Below are 17126 nucleotides of genomic sequence, written 5' to 3' on the forward strand. Positions count from 1 at the left end.
TTCAAACTACATGTCATGTTAGGTTGAGCCTAAGCCATCAAGCTCTCTGCATATTCTATTTATGAGGGTGAGATTGTGTGTAATTCAGACAGAATTTTAGATGTGTTGTGCTTAAAGAGATCAAGCACCATGGGGTAATTCATCCTTGACAGATTGTGCTAAGCAAGATTTTCTGTTCCTCTTATTTGGTATTAACTGTCTGTCTGTTTATGTATCCAACTTCTTAATTCTTCCAATAAACAAATATTTATTGAGCACCTTTTCTTCTTGGACCACTTTAAGATCTGAATATGTGGCAGTAAACAAATGATGCAAAATCTGCACCCTTATAGGCTTGTATTTTAAAAGTAGATGACAGCCTAAATAAATAAGAAAAATATACAGAAATTTTTAAAAAATGAAGTGCTAAGTAGAACCATAGAGCAAGGGACAAGAAGGGATTGACTGTTTATGGGCTACAATTTTAAATAGAATTGTAAGCAAATATGTGAGCAAAAAATTGAGGAGGTGAGAGTCAGAGGGGATACCAAGATGAAATCCCGCCACAGGAGCATGCCAGGTGTCTAAAGACAGCAAGTGGTAAGTGAAGGAAAGGAAATAGAGATGATGTCCGAGCACAAGTGAAGGCAGAGATAGAGCACAAATCATATGGGACACTGCAGTCTACTGTGAAGATTTTTGCTTCTGTTGAGGTGTAGGATTTTGAGCAGGGGTGTGATACAATCTGATTTTTACCTTCAATGCTCTAGCAACAGTGTTGAGTGCATACCAAGAAGAGAAAGAGAGGATCCCAAGAGGCCAGTTAGGCTACTATTGTAATAGTTGAGAAGATGGTGGTGGGAAGCAGTGGAAAGTGATCATATTTTGGATATACTTTGAAGATAAGGTTGCACCATTATATACTGGGTGTTAAAGAAATGATGCCGAAGTTTTTGACCTGATAAACAAGAAGAATGGACTTGCCATCTTAGAGACAAGAGAAAATGGGAAAAACAAATTTAAGAAGGAAGAATAGTAGTTCAGTCTTGGTCATGTTAAGTATGAAACACCTATTAGACATCTTTGTAGAATTATCAATCTAGCTATGTCTTTAACAAGTGTTAATATAGGCATTATGAAAGTGTTTGGAAAGGCACTAGATTCAGCATTAATTTGTGGTGGGGGAGAAGCAGGTAGTGAGAAGTTTTTCCAGAGAAGATATCTATGCTGAGACCTAAACCAGACTATGAGCCCCATGAGGGCAGAGCCAAAACCTCTCTTTTATTTATTTTTAATTAAAAAATCTGTTGGCTCACCTACTACAGCATTGGCATGTACATAGTAGGTACTCAGCAAAGACTTGATCACTGAATAAATGAAAACCTAAGTCACGAAGAATTAAGTAATTACCAATAGCTACTATTTATTGAATTTCCATTATGTGTCAAGCACTGCTTTAAGTGTTCACATACATTGTCTCATTTAATTCTAATAATAACCTTATTGCATTATTATGACAATTTTACAGAAAAGAAAACTGAGTTTTAAAAAATTGCTCAAAGACGCACAGTCAAGTCTCTATTTGCCTTACTCCAATTGTGGTTTTAACCACTATTTTATATTATCAAGAGGAGTGTTAGGACAGGGCAATAAAAATGTTCCAGGCTGAGGGAGCATCACATGCAAAGTCAGGCCAAAGGGACCATTGTATCTTCAGGAAGATCTCCTGAAGATCTTAAGCACAGTGAAGTAGTGGACTGATTACCTTCCTGTCAACTGATTTTGGTATGGTACTTCATAGTTTTATAAGTATTTTCTCATAGGCACTCATAATAATCTCTGAGATGTAGGAAAATATTTTTATTATCAATATTCAATGGGTAGGGAAATAGGTTTACAAGGCTAAGTTCACAAATCTGGTCAAAAATGACTAAGGTTGGAACTTAGACTTCTTTTACTAAAACTTAAAATAATTGTTACATTTCTGATTAAAATCTTGTCATGTATCCATTAAAAATGTGAAGAAATATACATAGGCATATGTATATTTTGATATTGAAAATAAAAACAAAAATAGAAAAGAATTTACAAGATAGAAATAAGTGATCTAGATGATGATAATAACAGCTGTCATTTGCCGGACACTGTACTAGGATTGTCACATTCATGTACTAACTTTAATCTCACAACAGTTGAAAAAGGAAAATCTGTTATCATCTCAATTTTAGGGATGAGGAAATTGAGGCTGAGAGAAACTAAGTCAACTTACTGGAGGTCGTGACACAGCCTGGAAGTTGCAGAGTCAAGAAAAGAACCAAGAGTGTCTGAAATCAGGGTTCAGACCCCTAACAGCGTGGTCAGGAGCTACCCTTCCTGGGCAATACTTCATGGTTTTGTGTTTATAAGGTCAAAGGTGAAATTAACTCCGAGGAGGTTCTGATGAGTGAGGGATTATTTTACAAATTACAGTAACGTTTAGATGTGGGTTCACCAGCCCTGAGTTGTTTCCATCCTAGTTTTTCATCCTAGCTCTTTTATCACAGCTTAAGACAGCAGATGGCTCTCTTGCGTTTTATTTCACTTGCCTCTCTCTGTAAACAGCTAAACAGCGTTGTGGTAGGTAAGAGGAAAATGCAGGGATTAAGCTAAAAGACCTTGATTGTCCCAATGCTGCCCTCCTCTCCAAGCTCCCTTAAAATAGGAAGCCACATAGAATAAAAACGACCACTTGAAGTTCCTGAAATTCAGTCTGAACAGGCACCCAGAGGCCCGGGAGTCCGCTCTCCCAGGCGCTGCGCCAGGGGTCGGAAGGCATGGGGAAAGCAAGATCATTTCTCGGTTACCGAAAAGCTGAAAGGCGTTGTGCTCCAAGGTGTGTTATTAATGGCAGTGGAAGCTGTTAGGATTCATTTTTTTTTTTTTTTCCAACTGCGAATTAAAAAAAAAAAAAAAAAAAAAAAGTGGAAAACTGCTTGGAAGGGAGGAGAGAAGCGGAGACCCTCCCATCCAGCGCTCTTCCAGGGGAACTTGCCTCGGTTTGGAGAGCCGTGGCCGGGGCAGGATCCCTGTCCGCGGTGCTGAATTCCGGAGGCTGTGAAGCTATGAATGAAGAGGTTTGAGGGAGCCCCAAACCGACCTCTCTAATTTCCCAGTCCAAGGATTTGGGGGAAAGACTGTCGTGTAAGAACATGCCTGGAAAGGGAATGATTAATATAGCTATAATGACAGGATCAATATCACTCTTTTTAAGTGAATATAGTTGGTATATACATCAAAAGGTATATAAAAAAAAAGCTTTTAAAACAAACTAGGTATATGGGTCGAGGGAGTTGTACTAAATTTAAGAGGTTACTATACTTAACATTTTACTTATTTTGCAAAACTCACTACAAGAAGCTTTAGATAAACCCGTTTGCTTTAATCATAATGTCATTTGGAAAATTCAATCTAGAACTCCTGAAATGTTCAAACGACCTATCTCTAGAAATGGAAGCCAGGAGTAGCTACTCTTAATGTTCAGGGGGACTTGCTTCAGTGAGTTAAAAGAAACAGACACACTTTAATAGCCATTTTATTAAGTATATCGGTCTCTCTACAGATGCCCTTCTCTTTCTAAGCAGAGGCATGACAGCACCACATAATTACACACTCAGTAAAAATTGAAAAAGAAAGACACATGAAACAGAAAATGAACTGGTAAAGGCAGAGCAAAATAATTAGCATGTCCATTTTTCTCACATTTACTATCTTATGGGTGACTATGGATTGCAAATTTCTGGCAAAATAACTCCAGCCTATTCCTCTTAATAACTGTGGTCTTTTGTAGATGTAACATAGCAAAGTGGAGAAAATAAACTTGCAGTGTGTGCTCTTTAATATTAAATATGATATACATCATCCTAAAAACAATTATTTTCGCACTGGCCCCAAATCTACACACTCCCATTGGGTTAAACTCTTCCCCCAAGGAAACTTGTTAGTAAACGTGGAGTAAACATAATAAATAGCAGCCGAGCAGTAATTGCTTACAGGGAGAGGCTGTGGATAAATTATGTGGAGCAGAAGGTGTCCAGCCTCCCTGTAATCGGCGCTTGGTTGTACTTCTCCCACTTGCCTGGGGCGAGTCTTTGTCGTACTTTCCTGCCTATTCCTGAGACAAGAGAAAGTATGTTTTGGTTCAGAACTGCTCCCTGGGCTGCCTGCATAGTGTGCCTCCCCTCTTTCCAGCTCTCAAGCAGTCACTTTAGAGAAGATTTGTACAAGTCTCTTGGTTACCAAATGAGTCTTCTTTCCCCAGTCCTTCACGTGGGATTGGGAAAAGTCTAGTTTTTGCATTTCTTCCTTATCTCCCTGTGATGACAGAACAGCATAAAGGGAAGGGGTGAAAGGAAGGAGCCCGGAGAAAGAACTGCGCTTGGTTCTGTCACTCGGGGTGTACCCTAGAAACCGCAGATCTGTATTCACCCAAGCATGAAGCATTTCTCTCCCAACCTCTTTTTCTGGGGTGTCCTCCACTCTCTCTTCCTCTTGGGCCTTCGTATTTTCGGTTGTCCAAGACAGAACACTGTCTGGACACAGACAAGAAGTCAAGGGAAGGAGGCCGCAGCTGTCGTATTTGAATTTCAGACCCAGTTCATAAGGCTTTGCTCCCTGACAGAGCAGCTCAAGTCGCAGTGTCCTCCGTCTGGCTGCTCTCTGCTGTCACTGCAATACTGTGACACTCCCCGTGCCTTAATATTTCTGCCCTGACTTCTTCAGTGTTCTCCTGGGCGTCTGTCCTATCCAGTCGCTGTTCGGAAGAGCCACAGCCGCTGTCATCTCCTCCAAGTGCTGCGGAGCAGACTTGGGAGTGGGGTCTTTCCACACCACATCATCACATCTTCTCTCCTTCCCGCCTTCAACCCTTTTTGTTCCGTGTCGCCGTTTCAAAATGACAAACCTACCCTCCCTGGCAGCGGAGGGGAGAGTCCAGCAAGTTTGGGCAGACTCCTCCCGGGGACACGCTGTCCCCGCTCGCGGCCCCGCCTCCTCTCTCCTCCCGGGGTGGTGGCGGTGGGGGTGGGGGTCGGTGCTGGAGGGATTAGCGGGGAGGGCGGACACCACCTCGCCCTGCAACCGCTGCTGGGAGTTTCTGTGGACCTGGAGCCACGTTACCACCGAGAAGCCCCGGCCCAGCCGCGGAAGCCTCGGGAACCAGCGCGCTTCATCTGCGAGAAAGCGCGCCCATATTCCTCCCATTGCACCTGCCTTCGCTCAGCCTCCTGCACTCCAGCCCCTGCGATTCATTTCAGCTTTCCTTTTTATAATTTTAAAATCATTATTATATCTACTTTTTTTTTTTTTTCCTGAGCGATACATCAGAGGGGGGACACCTAGGGAGTGGGGGTGTAGTGGGGTGGGAACAGAGCGCTTTGATTAGAGACCTCAGGGGAGAAGATTGCTCTCTCCAGATGCTGATTTCCAAATCACTTGACAATCACCGGCAGAAGCCGACAGCGGGCGGCGGCGGCGGCGGCGGCGGCACCGGCCCGGGGGCAGCTGGAGCCCGGAGCTGAGTCCTGCCCTGCGCGCCCTGGACCGACCGTCGCGCCGAGACCTGCCGGGACCTGCCCTCCAGCCCGCGCGCACGAAGCAGGCGGCGGCTCTACCTCCCGCCCGGGAGGCGGGCAGGACAAGAAGGCAGCGCGAGTGGCCGTGGCGACCCCCAAGAGGGCTCGGCGACGCGCGGTGACCGGCAGCGCCCGCAGAGGCGGTCCCGCTCTCGACTAGGACGTGGCCGGGCGGCGGCGGCCACGACCTCCGGCTCCCGAGACTCGCCCCGCTGCGCCCCGGGCGCATCCGCTCGCCTGGCCCCGCGCTCCACGGAGAGGACGATGGGTCCTGGTGGGGACTGAGCGCCCTGACTCCTCTCCCCAACCCCGTCGGACTCTTCCCCAAGGGCAAGCCGCGGTCTGCGCCGCCCCTTTCCTCTCCCGCGCCCCCAGCTCCCCATCCTTCTGTCCCCTGCCTCCCCCGGACCCATTCCCCGGGCCACCATGGCCGCGGCCATCGCCAGCGGCTTGATCCGGCAGAAGCGGCAGGCGCGGGAGCAGCACTGGGACCGGCCGTCCGCCAGCAGGAGGCGGAGCAGCCCCAGCAAGAACCGCGGGCTCTGCAACGGCAACCTGGTGGATATCTTCTCCAAAGTGCGCATCTTCGGCCTCAAGAAGCGCAGGTTGCGGCGCCAAGGTCTGTGTGGGTCGCCGCTGGGAGGTGCGCCGCACACCTGCCCATCTCCCCGCCCGGGCTCCCCTCCCTGCTCGCCCGCTCCGTCTCTCTGGTCCCCCTTCCTCGCCGCAGGTCTCCCTTCTGAGCGCTCCGGGCGCCTTCCCGCGGGGAGCCGGGATCTGCTCTCAGGCAACCTGTAGCCTGTAGCCGCGGACACTCATCCCCGCCCCGAGCTGGCAAGTTGGCCGGCTCCTCGCTGGCTGGCTCTCGTGTCCGGTCTCACGCGGGCTGTGCTCGAGAAAATCCCGGCTTCCCAGGAGCATAGAGTCCCCCTCTAGAAGGGCGGGAAAGGATCCCCCTCCCCTCAACAAGGCGGGGTCGCGCCCCTGCTCCCGGTCTGATCTGAGATGTTGGGGATGTCTGTGTGCCTGACCTCGTCTGGCCTCCCGGGCCTCTCGTAAACCTCCCCGGTTCCCAGGCCTTGGCGAAGAAGTGTCTTGATTTCCAGCTCCCCGCCGTGCCCTCAGAGGGGCAGGTGCAAGAGAAGCGAGTGCAGGGTGTGTGCGAACTAAAGACTAGTTCGACTGAGGTTTACTAGAAAGCTGGTTAGCGGGCAGCACTGAGCGCTCTGAAGCCCGAATCTTGGGCTGGGGAGAACTTGAGCCTAAAGAAAAATGAATCCTAACTGGTGGGGGGGTGGGGATGGGGAAGCACAAATCCCTGGTAAGTGTCAGTTTCAACTGAAAAACTAGCCAATTCCATGAGGCAAAACTAGCAGTTACTACATCAGATGACTAGAATAGTGACCTTACTATAGGCTTTTTTTTGGGGGGGGGGGGGCAACTAGTGCCTGTCATGACCTTCTTTTGATGTTTTTAAAATGTCAGGGTCTGAGAAGGCCACCCACTCGGAGATGGAACCCAGCCGCTTTTGTCCCTGACTCTGCTGGTCTCTACAGCCAGTTGCTAAGGGTGGTTGTTTTGAAAGCATGTGAGGTGTTCTGTGGGAGAAATGGGGATTGCTTGCTTTTCATAACCGAGTGGGCTTGGCAGGAAACATCGAATAATATATTTACATTAATGGGAGTATATGTTTGCTCAGCACATTATATTCTCGGTGCCCAGCTGTATTTGTTTTAAGTGCCCTGTTGTTGCAAAGACAGGGGAGAGAAGCATATGCTATACATGAGTTCCTATGTGTGCGTGTGTGTGTGTGTGTGTGTGTGTGTGTGTGTGTGTGTGTGACCACACATTTACAAATTTATGACCCAAAGTTTCAATGCTTGTTTTAAAAAAATGGCCGATGCTAAATATTTAAAAAGCACAATCATTCATTGTCACAACAAGAAATTGAAGATTACTTTCTCTTAGCATCAAGTTTAAAAGGCAAACATCAGAGAAAAATCAGAGTGGAAGTTGTAAGGGAAGTAAAATTATATAAATGCAATAGGAGGAACTTCTTGATGGAGTATTTGGAGACAATGATATTTTCGGGCAAGTGTAGAAAGTATTAAGAAAAATAAATTTTAATTTTGTGCTTTGGAATAGAGCCTTATCCAGCACACCTTTGTGTTATGAGACTAACCTGACTGCTTTAATCACTGTTGATACGTGGAGCGTCACATTATCATGACTTAAATCGTTTGCTTCCCCCTTACTTCATCAAGCAGATCATTCTTTAGAATAGTTTTCACCATGTAGAGCTCCAATTTGCAATCTACTTAAAGGAAATAAATGTATTTTCTTCTAAATACTACTAATAATATAAACAATTATTAAAACTTACTGTGTGTATTTATTAAATATATAACCAGTAGATTATTTTATAAATATGACAATAAATGTTTTGGGTCATATTGGGTTATGAAGGAGGATTTGCTTTACACTCAATAGATTGTAAGATGGAGGTATACATTTTTGTCAGGATAAAAAGATAGCTGAGTTCTCCGACAGTCTATTTCTCCACATTCAACCCTGACCACTCTCTTGGTATTCATGAGTTTGAGATAATATGCATGCCTCAATGATCTGTAAGAAAAATATGTTTGAGGTCACTCTTGCTACCTAATTTTTGGTGAATGAAAGAGAAGATAGGTTAGAAGGAAATTGCATCAAAGTCTTTCCTTTTATTCTCCTTATATTTCTTATATATAAAGAAATATCTTCTTTAGTGAAGAAAAAATATAGATATATCTCTTGAATATCAGAAAGGAATTAACTTAGCATTACTAATTTTAAGTAACATTTTATATTGTGTAAATTATATATTGACATATAATGATATGATTCAATATTATTATATATAACTACATATAATTATTTGATTAATTAAATACTGTTTCGGGAAATATTTTAAGCCTATTTACCTTTTTCATGTATATTCTTTGCATAAGAATTACCCCCAGGAAATTCTTAAAATTTGACTTGTTAAGGATACAAGATGTCTTTAAAAAGTTTATGGAGAGATTTGTATTATCTTTTTATTCCACTTTTTCATGAACTTTTTGAAGCATGACATACAACTTTTAAGTATGACAGTTTTATATATATTTATACTTGAAAATTATTAATTTGACAAATGACTATTGAATCTTTACAATATGTCAGGCCCTGTTGCAAGTATTATATGTAAAGCAGTCAACGGAGCAGATGAAGTTCCTCCTATCATGGAGTTCAAAATATGGGGTACAAAGTCATTGCATATGGAAAGAAACAAATTACTAAGAAACTTCAAAATTCAAAGACCTATGTAGCACAAAGAGGAAAGAGGTAAGGAATTGTGGGGGTGAGTGTAGTGGAGAGAAGGACCTAACTAGATAAAGTGGTCAGAGAGGGCTATACTAGATCCAGAGATTGAGGGATGATATTTGAGATGGATGCAGAGGCTTTAAGAGTACATAAAAGGAGCAATGCATGTGCAAAGACCTTGAGATGGGAAAAATCTTAGCCTATTGGGAAAAGCAGAAGAGATGTATCAATTTAAGTACACTGTCAAGTAGAATACATTTTGACATGTTTGCACACAAAACAAAGAGCAGTTCCACATTCGATGTCTTGGGGAAGGATAATATGCATTTTTTAAATGTAGTTTTTATTTTTTTTCTTTCTAATAGTCCATTAGGTGGAAATTCATTGAATCTAAAGAGTATTAAGTTGGAGCCCTGTCCTCCCATTCCGAACCTCATCACCCCTACCCCCATAGAAGGGTGGTTTTTGTACCAGTTGACTTGCTCCTGTGAAGGACAGAAATTTGCAAGATGGCTATTAGTGATAGTAGCAGGAACTAAGACTCTATCCCACCTTTCCAGATTCATCTCTCTCTACCTTTCTCCCACCTCCATAGACTCCAGACACAATTCAGTTTTCTTCAAATCAGCCACAGGCTTCTAAATCCCTGTGTTTTTGTTTATGCTTTACTGTGTGCCTAGACTCTTCTCCCTACTTCTATCGTCACCTGTTGAAGTTATCCCCATTTCTGAAAGGTCAGAGAAAACACTCTCTCTGAGAAATCTTCCCTTATTGCATAGAATTAAAAATAGTCCTCCTGTAGCATTGTATCCCACAGTGTTGTTGTCTCTACCTGATAATAATTAATTCAGCACACATACTCGGTTGATTGTAGTTAAGAAGCAAGTCTGTGTTTTCTGCATTTTCGTAAGCTCTCAAATCTATGATAGTGTTTGCCAGGTCCTGGTGCTCATTGCCCTTGAATTGGAGTGAAATAAGGAGGTGCAATGGGCCCAAAGCTAAAAAAAAAAAAAAAGTCCTTGAACCACAGTGCTTTAAACTAGATCATTTTACAAATAAAAATACATTTCAAATTTTTCTATCTTTTTATTTTCCCTAATTAGATGCATGTAATTTCTCCGTTTTTTAAGGGATTAGAAATTGATTATATATTTATGAATTAGTCACCAGAATGTAACCAACTTCATTTTAAGGCTTAATTAAAATATGAAAATTGATTTTTAAAATATATGTTTGATTTAGCTAAAGAAAGAGGAATACACAAGGAAATTAACATCTTGCAAATAGTTTTATTATTTGGAATCTGAACAAAAAATTAAAAACTAAAATAGAAACCGAATGCAATGATGTACAATGAACATTTATTTATCTGAAAAGTATTACATTTTTATTATGAATTTTAAAAGCAAACAAGGGCCTTGATTGCTTGCAAGATGACAAGGTTGCGAGATGACAACCTTCAAAATCTTTGGTAAGGCTAATGCAATGGTTTCTTGAAATTTACTTTTTTGGCCACCATCACAAGAGCCATGGTATTACATGGCATGTACGTTCAATTGGTAGTTGTGTGGGTTTCTTACTAACACTTCTTACCTAAAATAAATTACAGGATGTCATGAAGGACAAGGAATGAAAGATGAGCTACTTAAAATGTGTTTTCAAGTTAATCTGTAATATAAAAAGCAGAAATGAACATACACCTATATAAACAAAACTGCTTTGCTCCAGTGTGATAGTGAGTTTTCCTAAGAAATGAAAAATGTCCTTCCTTCTTACAAGGTACTGTGTAAGAGAAGTAGTGTGTCCAGCCTCCCAGAAAATAATCTACAGCAAACAGTAATCAAAGGACCACCAATATTTTTGTGCGTGCTGCTGTTTCAGAGACATAACCAAGTGCACATAAGACAAAGACCACGTGCTTATTTTGGCTGTTTAGCTCCAACTAAAACAAGATAACTTTTTTTTTTCTCCAAAGTATCATTCTTTGCTTTAGGAAGTGTATTTTGATGTTGTAGTTCTTTTGGGTTTCCTGAGGATGGTCCATGGGAATCTTCCTATACGCCTTTTGGTGACACCCATTCCTAAATTTTGATAATTGGACAGAGTTTTATTATTTGTTAGTTGTATTATGGTTGGGTAAAATTATAGCACTTCTATATTGAAATGTCTTTTTTTTTTAAATAAGGGATATTTTGTTAATGCAGTTTCTAAGTGAGATATTATAGGGACATTATTGAATTGGTAAATGAAACAATGTTAGAGACAAAAAAAAGTGTACACTGTTTGCTTATATATATATTTTTCTAGTGGCTTAATTGTTTTGATTTCAACATTCAACATTTGTTGTAGGCTTCTGAAAATGTTTAATACCACAGTGGTGCAATAAATTAAAAAGTGGTACAATAAGTAAAGTGTGAAATAGCTTAGGTTAGGTAAGAGGTAATTCGAGTTAAATAAGATGGTTTGCTTTGGGTTTAGTTATATTCATAGACTGAGTTGAGTTCGTACAGACTGAGAAAATAGTTAATATTGCAAAGCCAACTTTCTGGTGAAGAAATCCTTTGACGTAATATTTCAGAGGCACCCAATCCCCTGCCCCATCCCCTCCCACACTGAGGTTATCATAATCAATTACAGGTTCCACTTCACATTTCAAATTAGTGAAATTATTAAGATAGTTCTGATGAATATTACTACTTTGTTATTCACGAAAGTCTCCTTCCATGAAACTATATTTTGTGAAATACTTTTTTTGTGGAATGTGTTTTTCACCCTATGCTTTTACAGTTCTTTGAAATTAGGATTAATGGGAACCCCTATGGTATGACTGTAGGGGACAGCCACTTAGGAGTCAGTGTCTCCCCAGTGCCTGTCATACAACTAAAGCTCTACAAGTCCTTGTTGAGTGAATGAAAAACCCCATGTTTCTTGCACACATAGCAATGGCTTTCATTGGCTGGGTGATTTTTAATGTGCTTAGCAGCTACCTACATGACACTTACTCTGTGTCCTACGCTGTACTGTTGAGTACTAGTCCATTTTCACAACAAACCTATGTGGTAGGTACAATACATTTTCCATCCCTTAATACACTAAATTATTTATTAATGGGTAACACACTAATATTACCCATCCATTCATTTTACAAATGAGGAATCTGAAACAAAAGGTTTAGTAAAACGCCCAGATTCCCAGAGCTTTTAAGAGTGAAGCTGGGGTGAAGAGTGGGCAGGTTGCTAGGCTTATTCCAGAGTGCCTGTTCTTAATTAATGCCAGTTCTCGATTGTCATATGTTTTGTTTTATTACCTCAATTAGTTGAGTCTTAGCATCATCTCACAGCTGAGAAAACTGAGGTTCAAAGAGTTCGTGCTTTGCCAAAATACTTACAGCTAGCAAGTGACAGAGCCAGAATTTAAAATAAAAATGTCTGTCTCCCCTCAAATTCTTGATCTTCCTAATGACTTTACACTTTTTCAGTTCTTCGTGACATTGTACACTCAATTTATTAATGGAGTCACATTACTCCAGAGAGCATAGTAGATGCTCGACATATACTTCTGTTGATTGGACTAATAGTAATCCAATTACTATTTCTTGTGATAGTATATAATTAACTTCTAAAAAATCAAGGATATAAGAAGGTTTACCCAGTAGCAGAGACTGATTTATGAGTTTTGGGAAAAGAGACAAAAAATTATATTTTACCAAGGTATTTTTGACATAGGAATGTAGCTCTGGTTTTCAGCAAATGTCTGGATGTAACACGTGTTGGTGTTATCTCCTTAATGAACTGCAACTTTGACCTAAAATTCTGAAAAGGATTAATTTGTGGTGCTTTTCTTATTATGTAATTAATTCCATGTTAAATTATTCATTACTTTTTTATTAATTTTCCCATATTATATATTTTAAACATTTCTCATTTCTAAAAGATGCCTTTTGGTTACATTTCTTATTGGCCTTTTTGCACATGATAAACTGAAGCAAATCTCCAAGGTTATAGGGTCACAAATTAATCATAAAAAGTACAGACTGTTAAAAGTCTAGATTCTATGTATGTCTTTGACACATTGATTCATATTCCTTATATAATGAGATTTTACATCTCATTCTTAATACTGATGCTAAAAAAACATAATGTAGGCAAGTCTAAGTTGTTTATAAATTGCATTATGTATTTTATAGAAATTGCACACATATGATTATTTGACTCTGGGACTGCTTAACAAACCCAGTTATATGTTATTTGGAGATATTTGATTGACTTGTATCATCTGGCTCTTCTTTTCTTGTTACCTTACTTACATGATAAAACTAACTTATTAATCTAACTGCCCACCTGCTTTGTGCCTATATCTACAAAGTTGATTTTGACGGATGAAAAACATAGAGATGCATAAATTGGTCCTACTTTAAATTCACAGTCAATAACCTCAAGTGGGCTCTTGGTACATTAAGAAAAAATCAATTTCCTCTTAACTAAGTAATATATCTTACCTTCCTTCTCTTCAAAGCTCTTAACATCTCCTCCCCGTCTCTACTCTCAACTATATTCTCTCTTCTATTTCTCAAAGAAAATAGAAATAATGAGAAATAAATTTTCACATACTCCACAACTACTTTTACGTACCTATCTGCAGATTTATCTATTTTCTCCTCCTTTTCCTACTGAAAATGGGGATGAGCTCAGTTATCTAATCAAAGGTCAAGACCTCTTCAGGGAGGAGGATATCAGGAATATCAGTCCAATAATTTTCCTCTTTCTTCTGCATCATAAAATGTCCACATCCTACTGTATAATTCTCATCAGCATATAAATGTGCTCTGATATATCTCATCTTAAAGAATCACCTCTTGATGATGCATTCCTCTCTAGCTATTGAACCAACTATCTTTCACTGGCAAAACTTCTTGAAAGAGAAATATCCAACTCCCTTCCTTCCATTCTCTCTTAAGCCCTTTCTAATCATATTTTTGTCCCTACCAACAAACTGCTTTTGTCAAGGTCACCAATGACCTGCAGGTGTTCAAGTCCAAGAGTCTGTTCTCAGTCCTTATCCTACTTGTACGGCATTTGGCATTCAAATTTTTACAAGAAATTTGTATTTTTTTTTTTTACTATAATGTAGGTAATGTTACCATCAAAATATTTTCAATGTGTCATTTATTCCACCAGAACCCTTCATGTGATGATCCTTTCATAGTTACTATATATCTAGATTTCTAATTGAGTATTGCCGTTATGTGACACGATGATCTGCCAAACACCACTGATACTCGGTTGGTACTCAGGTGCCATTAGAAGGCAATGCTTGCTGTTACCTCTCTTGGGAAGAATATGCTTTTCATTATATCTATTTGTGTTTGGACTGAGTGACTTCTCTCCATAAAATAGAGAGAAAAAATTGAATGATCTTCCTAAGAGTGAGTCTTTTAATTTTTGTCTTTATGTTCAAATATAATAGATTTGTGACTAGCAATCACTGTTTATCAAACTCTTTAATTACTATTATAGAAGATAATATTTGGAAAATTACAATGTTAGTTAATTTGCTAAATGACAAACATTACTGAAATTTAAGCATTCATTACATGGAAAGAAATAGTCATAAACTTAGGAAGGCCATTCAACATAGTTTATTTTCTGTAGGTGGAATGTTTTCACTGACCTTTTGTTCTTTGTTTTCATGTCTAAGGTTTTCAAGTAGTGCTTATATCTACTTATTATGTAGAGATACAGAATTATGAGCTCTAGTGACAAAGTTAAGGTAACTTTTTTATATTTGCTTTTTGGATTTTTTAAAATTTTATTTCCTGTCAGAATGACAAAGAGCTTCTAAGGTACAAGAAATGGCAAAGAGCTGGCACTCAGAACATAGGAATAAATTTACAGACTCTATTATCTCTTCTTGTTAGATCCTCTAGGAGTGATATGTAACCTCTGGGTTCAATAACCACTACATGAATACAATATCTTTTCTCAGGAAATTCCTGAATGTTGGATAGGCAGTTGTTTGTTTTCTTCAAAATTGAACAATTCTCTCCCTTTTGAAAGGTATTAAAAATAATCAGAATTCATTGCTTAATGTCTTTTTATTCCATCGCATGCCTTATTTTATCTCTTTAAATTTCTGTAAATACTTCCTGCCTGTCCATGGACACATCATGCCCTTTAAATATTTGCTCATGGCTTTTTTATCCTTCTTACCATTCGGCCAACTTACAATTGTTTAACTCTATTAATCTTTCTGCAAAAGTAAATGCCAGCAGCACCTTAATCATTTCTGTGGCTTAGATTGTTCAATAATTACCTAATCCTTATTCTGTCAAATGAGATGACTGTTGTTTCCATGAGGAGAATTTCAGGCTGAGACCAAACCTGATGTAGGGAAGATGGAGCACACCTGCTTCCTCCTTACCTGTGTGATTGGGGTATGACTGGGATGGAGGGATGAGAAAATTGAACATGTCTGTGCACAAGTAGTCAGTTTGGCTTTGTGCTTGACAAATTAAAGGGAAATGTAGAAAAAATAACCAGACATCTTCGCTGCATCTGATAGGATTGGGTGTGCTGTACACATCTCATACTTCTTCCAACCACAGGAAGTAGGTAGCATCATTTTCATTTTCCTGGATCAGGGAAAATGAACTAATGTTTCCAGGGACTCATACTTGGCAGTTTGCACTGATGCAGGGTGCACATTTTTAGAATTAACTCAATGGATCCTAAATAATAATAGAGGTCAGCATCATATTCTAGTGTCTTTTGGATTCACCCCAGGGAAGGGATACAGTGTAAACCACAGAGTTTCCTTGGTTCATTCCTACAGGTTCAACATGAGAGAACATAGGTTCTGTGGCAGCTGCTGTGCCCAGTTACACTGCACACATGATAACCTCCATGAAGAGAAGCGCTGTCTCTGGCTCTGCCTCCACTTTCCCATTTCTGTCCAATGCTAGGGACACCAGCTTAACAAGCTGCAGTGAAAAACAGAACCCAGACCCCTCCTTTCTACAATCTCAGACTTTTCTTCTGAAGTAAGTCATCACAGAGTATATGGCAATGTTGAAATTTTCCTGTAAGGTTTGAAGTATTTCACGTTTGTCCAACTTTTATTTTCTTCATCCTCAGGCCTTTGCATTTTGGAAAATTGTAAAAGTTATTAAAGTTGCTGAAGTTTAGGGAGCATGGCACTAATGAGCAAAGGTTTTCTGTTCCCATGCTACTGCTGCTGACCTGACACAATTTTTATCATTAGAAATGTCTCTGGTGCTCAAATGCTCCCATAAATATTATAGTTTTTACTTTCTGTATGGCTTATTGTTGTACAGCCAAATGCAACTGAGACCCGTAGTGCAATATTAAGTACTTTTTGCAACTTCTACACCAACAAATAAGCCTAAAGATAGAATTTTTGTGTCTTGGTGGGGTTTTCTTCTGCCCCATGATAATAGTAGTAAGGAATTATTTCAGCACAATCTCTCTAGTTGCATTAGTTTACAACATAAGTATTCCTATTTGTTCATTTTTTTAAAAAAAGAAAACATAGCTCTTTGCAAATACCAGTTTTAAACACTAACCACTAACTATGTATTATCATGGTTGATGGGCCTCATGCCTTCTGCATAATTCCCACATTGTTTTTTCTCTGAGTTAGGCCTATTGATTTTTTTTTTTCCTTAAAAAGTGAATGCAAGAAAGTAACCCAAGTCTCACCTGCACTGCCTCTCCCACACGCTTCCACCACTATCATTTATCACTGTCCTTATGACAGCCCAATGCTCCACACACAGCTGTCCACCATCCAGGTTGCGGAGGGTCCTGGCAAGTGCCCTGGACACAGACACAGGGGGCCCTAGGACTCACTCTGCCATGAACTTGGGGAAACTTGGGCAGGTCTGTCAATATGCAGAGACCTCTATGCCATGAGCAGGTTGGACCAGCTGATTTGGAAGACATCTTTCAGCTTTAAAAAACTCTTCTTTTGCACACTTGTTTAGAGTCCGTCGTGGGTGAGGTTTAGGGAATCAAGACAGAACTACACTTCTTTGCCACAGGGAATACACATTACAGTAAAAGGCTGTTTACAAAGCAGAATTTTCTCTCCATGGTCTGTGCTCAGCCTCTATCTCCTTGTCCCCTGCCCTAGACCCCATATTCTCATGTTTCCACACCCCTGTGCTTTAGAATT

The 17126-nt window shown here is 40.3% G+C and overlaps 1 protein-coding gene across 3 annotated transcripts in view; it reads left to right on the plus strand.

The window, feature by feature from the left end:
* FGF14 (fibroblast growth factor 14) overlaps positions 1–17126 on the plus strand; it is a 652329-nt gene that overhangs the window by 447354 nt on the left and 187849 nt on the right. The window contains exon 1 of one of the 3 annotated variants that reach the window (XM_063102787.1): positions 6015–6207. The exons of the other annotated variants lie outside the window; for them this stretch is intronic. Coding sequence (XP_062958857.1) covers positions 6015–6207 — 193 coding nt within the window. Of the gene's footprint in view, positions 1–6014; positions 6208–17126 lie in introns of those variants that run through there. 3 annotated transcript variants of the gene reach the window in all.

Source organism: Cynocephalus volans, chromosome 7, assembly GCF_027409185.1.
Source record: "Cynocephalus volans isolate mCynVol1 chromosome 7, mCynVol1.pri, whole genome shotgun sequence".
NCBI classification, from domain to species: Eukaryota; Metazoa; Chordata; class Mammalia; order Dermoptera; family Cynocephalidae; genus Cynocephalus; species Cynocephalus volans.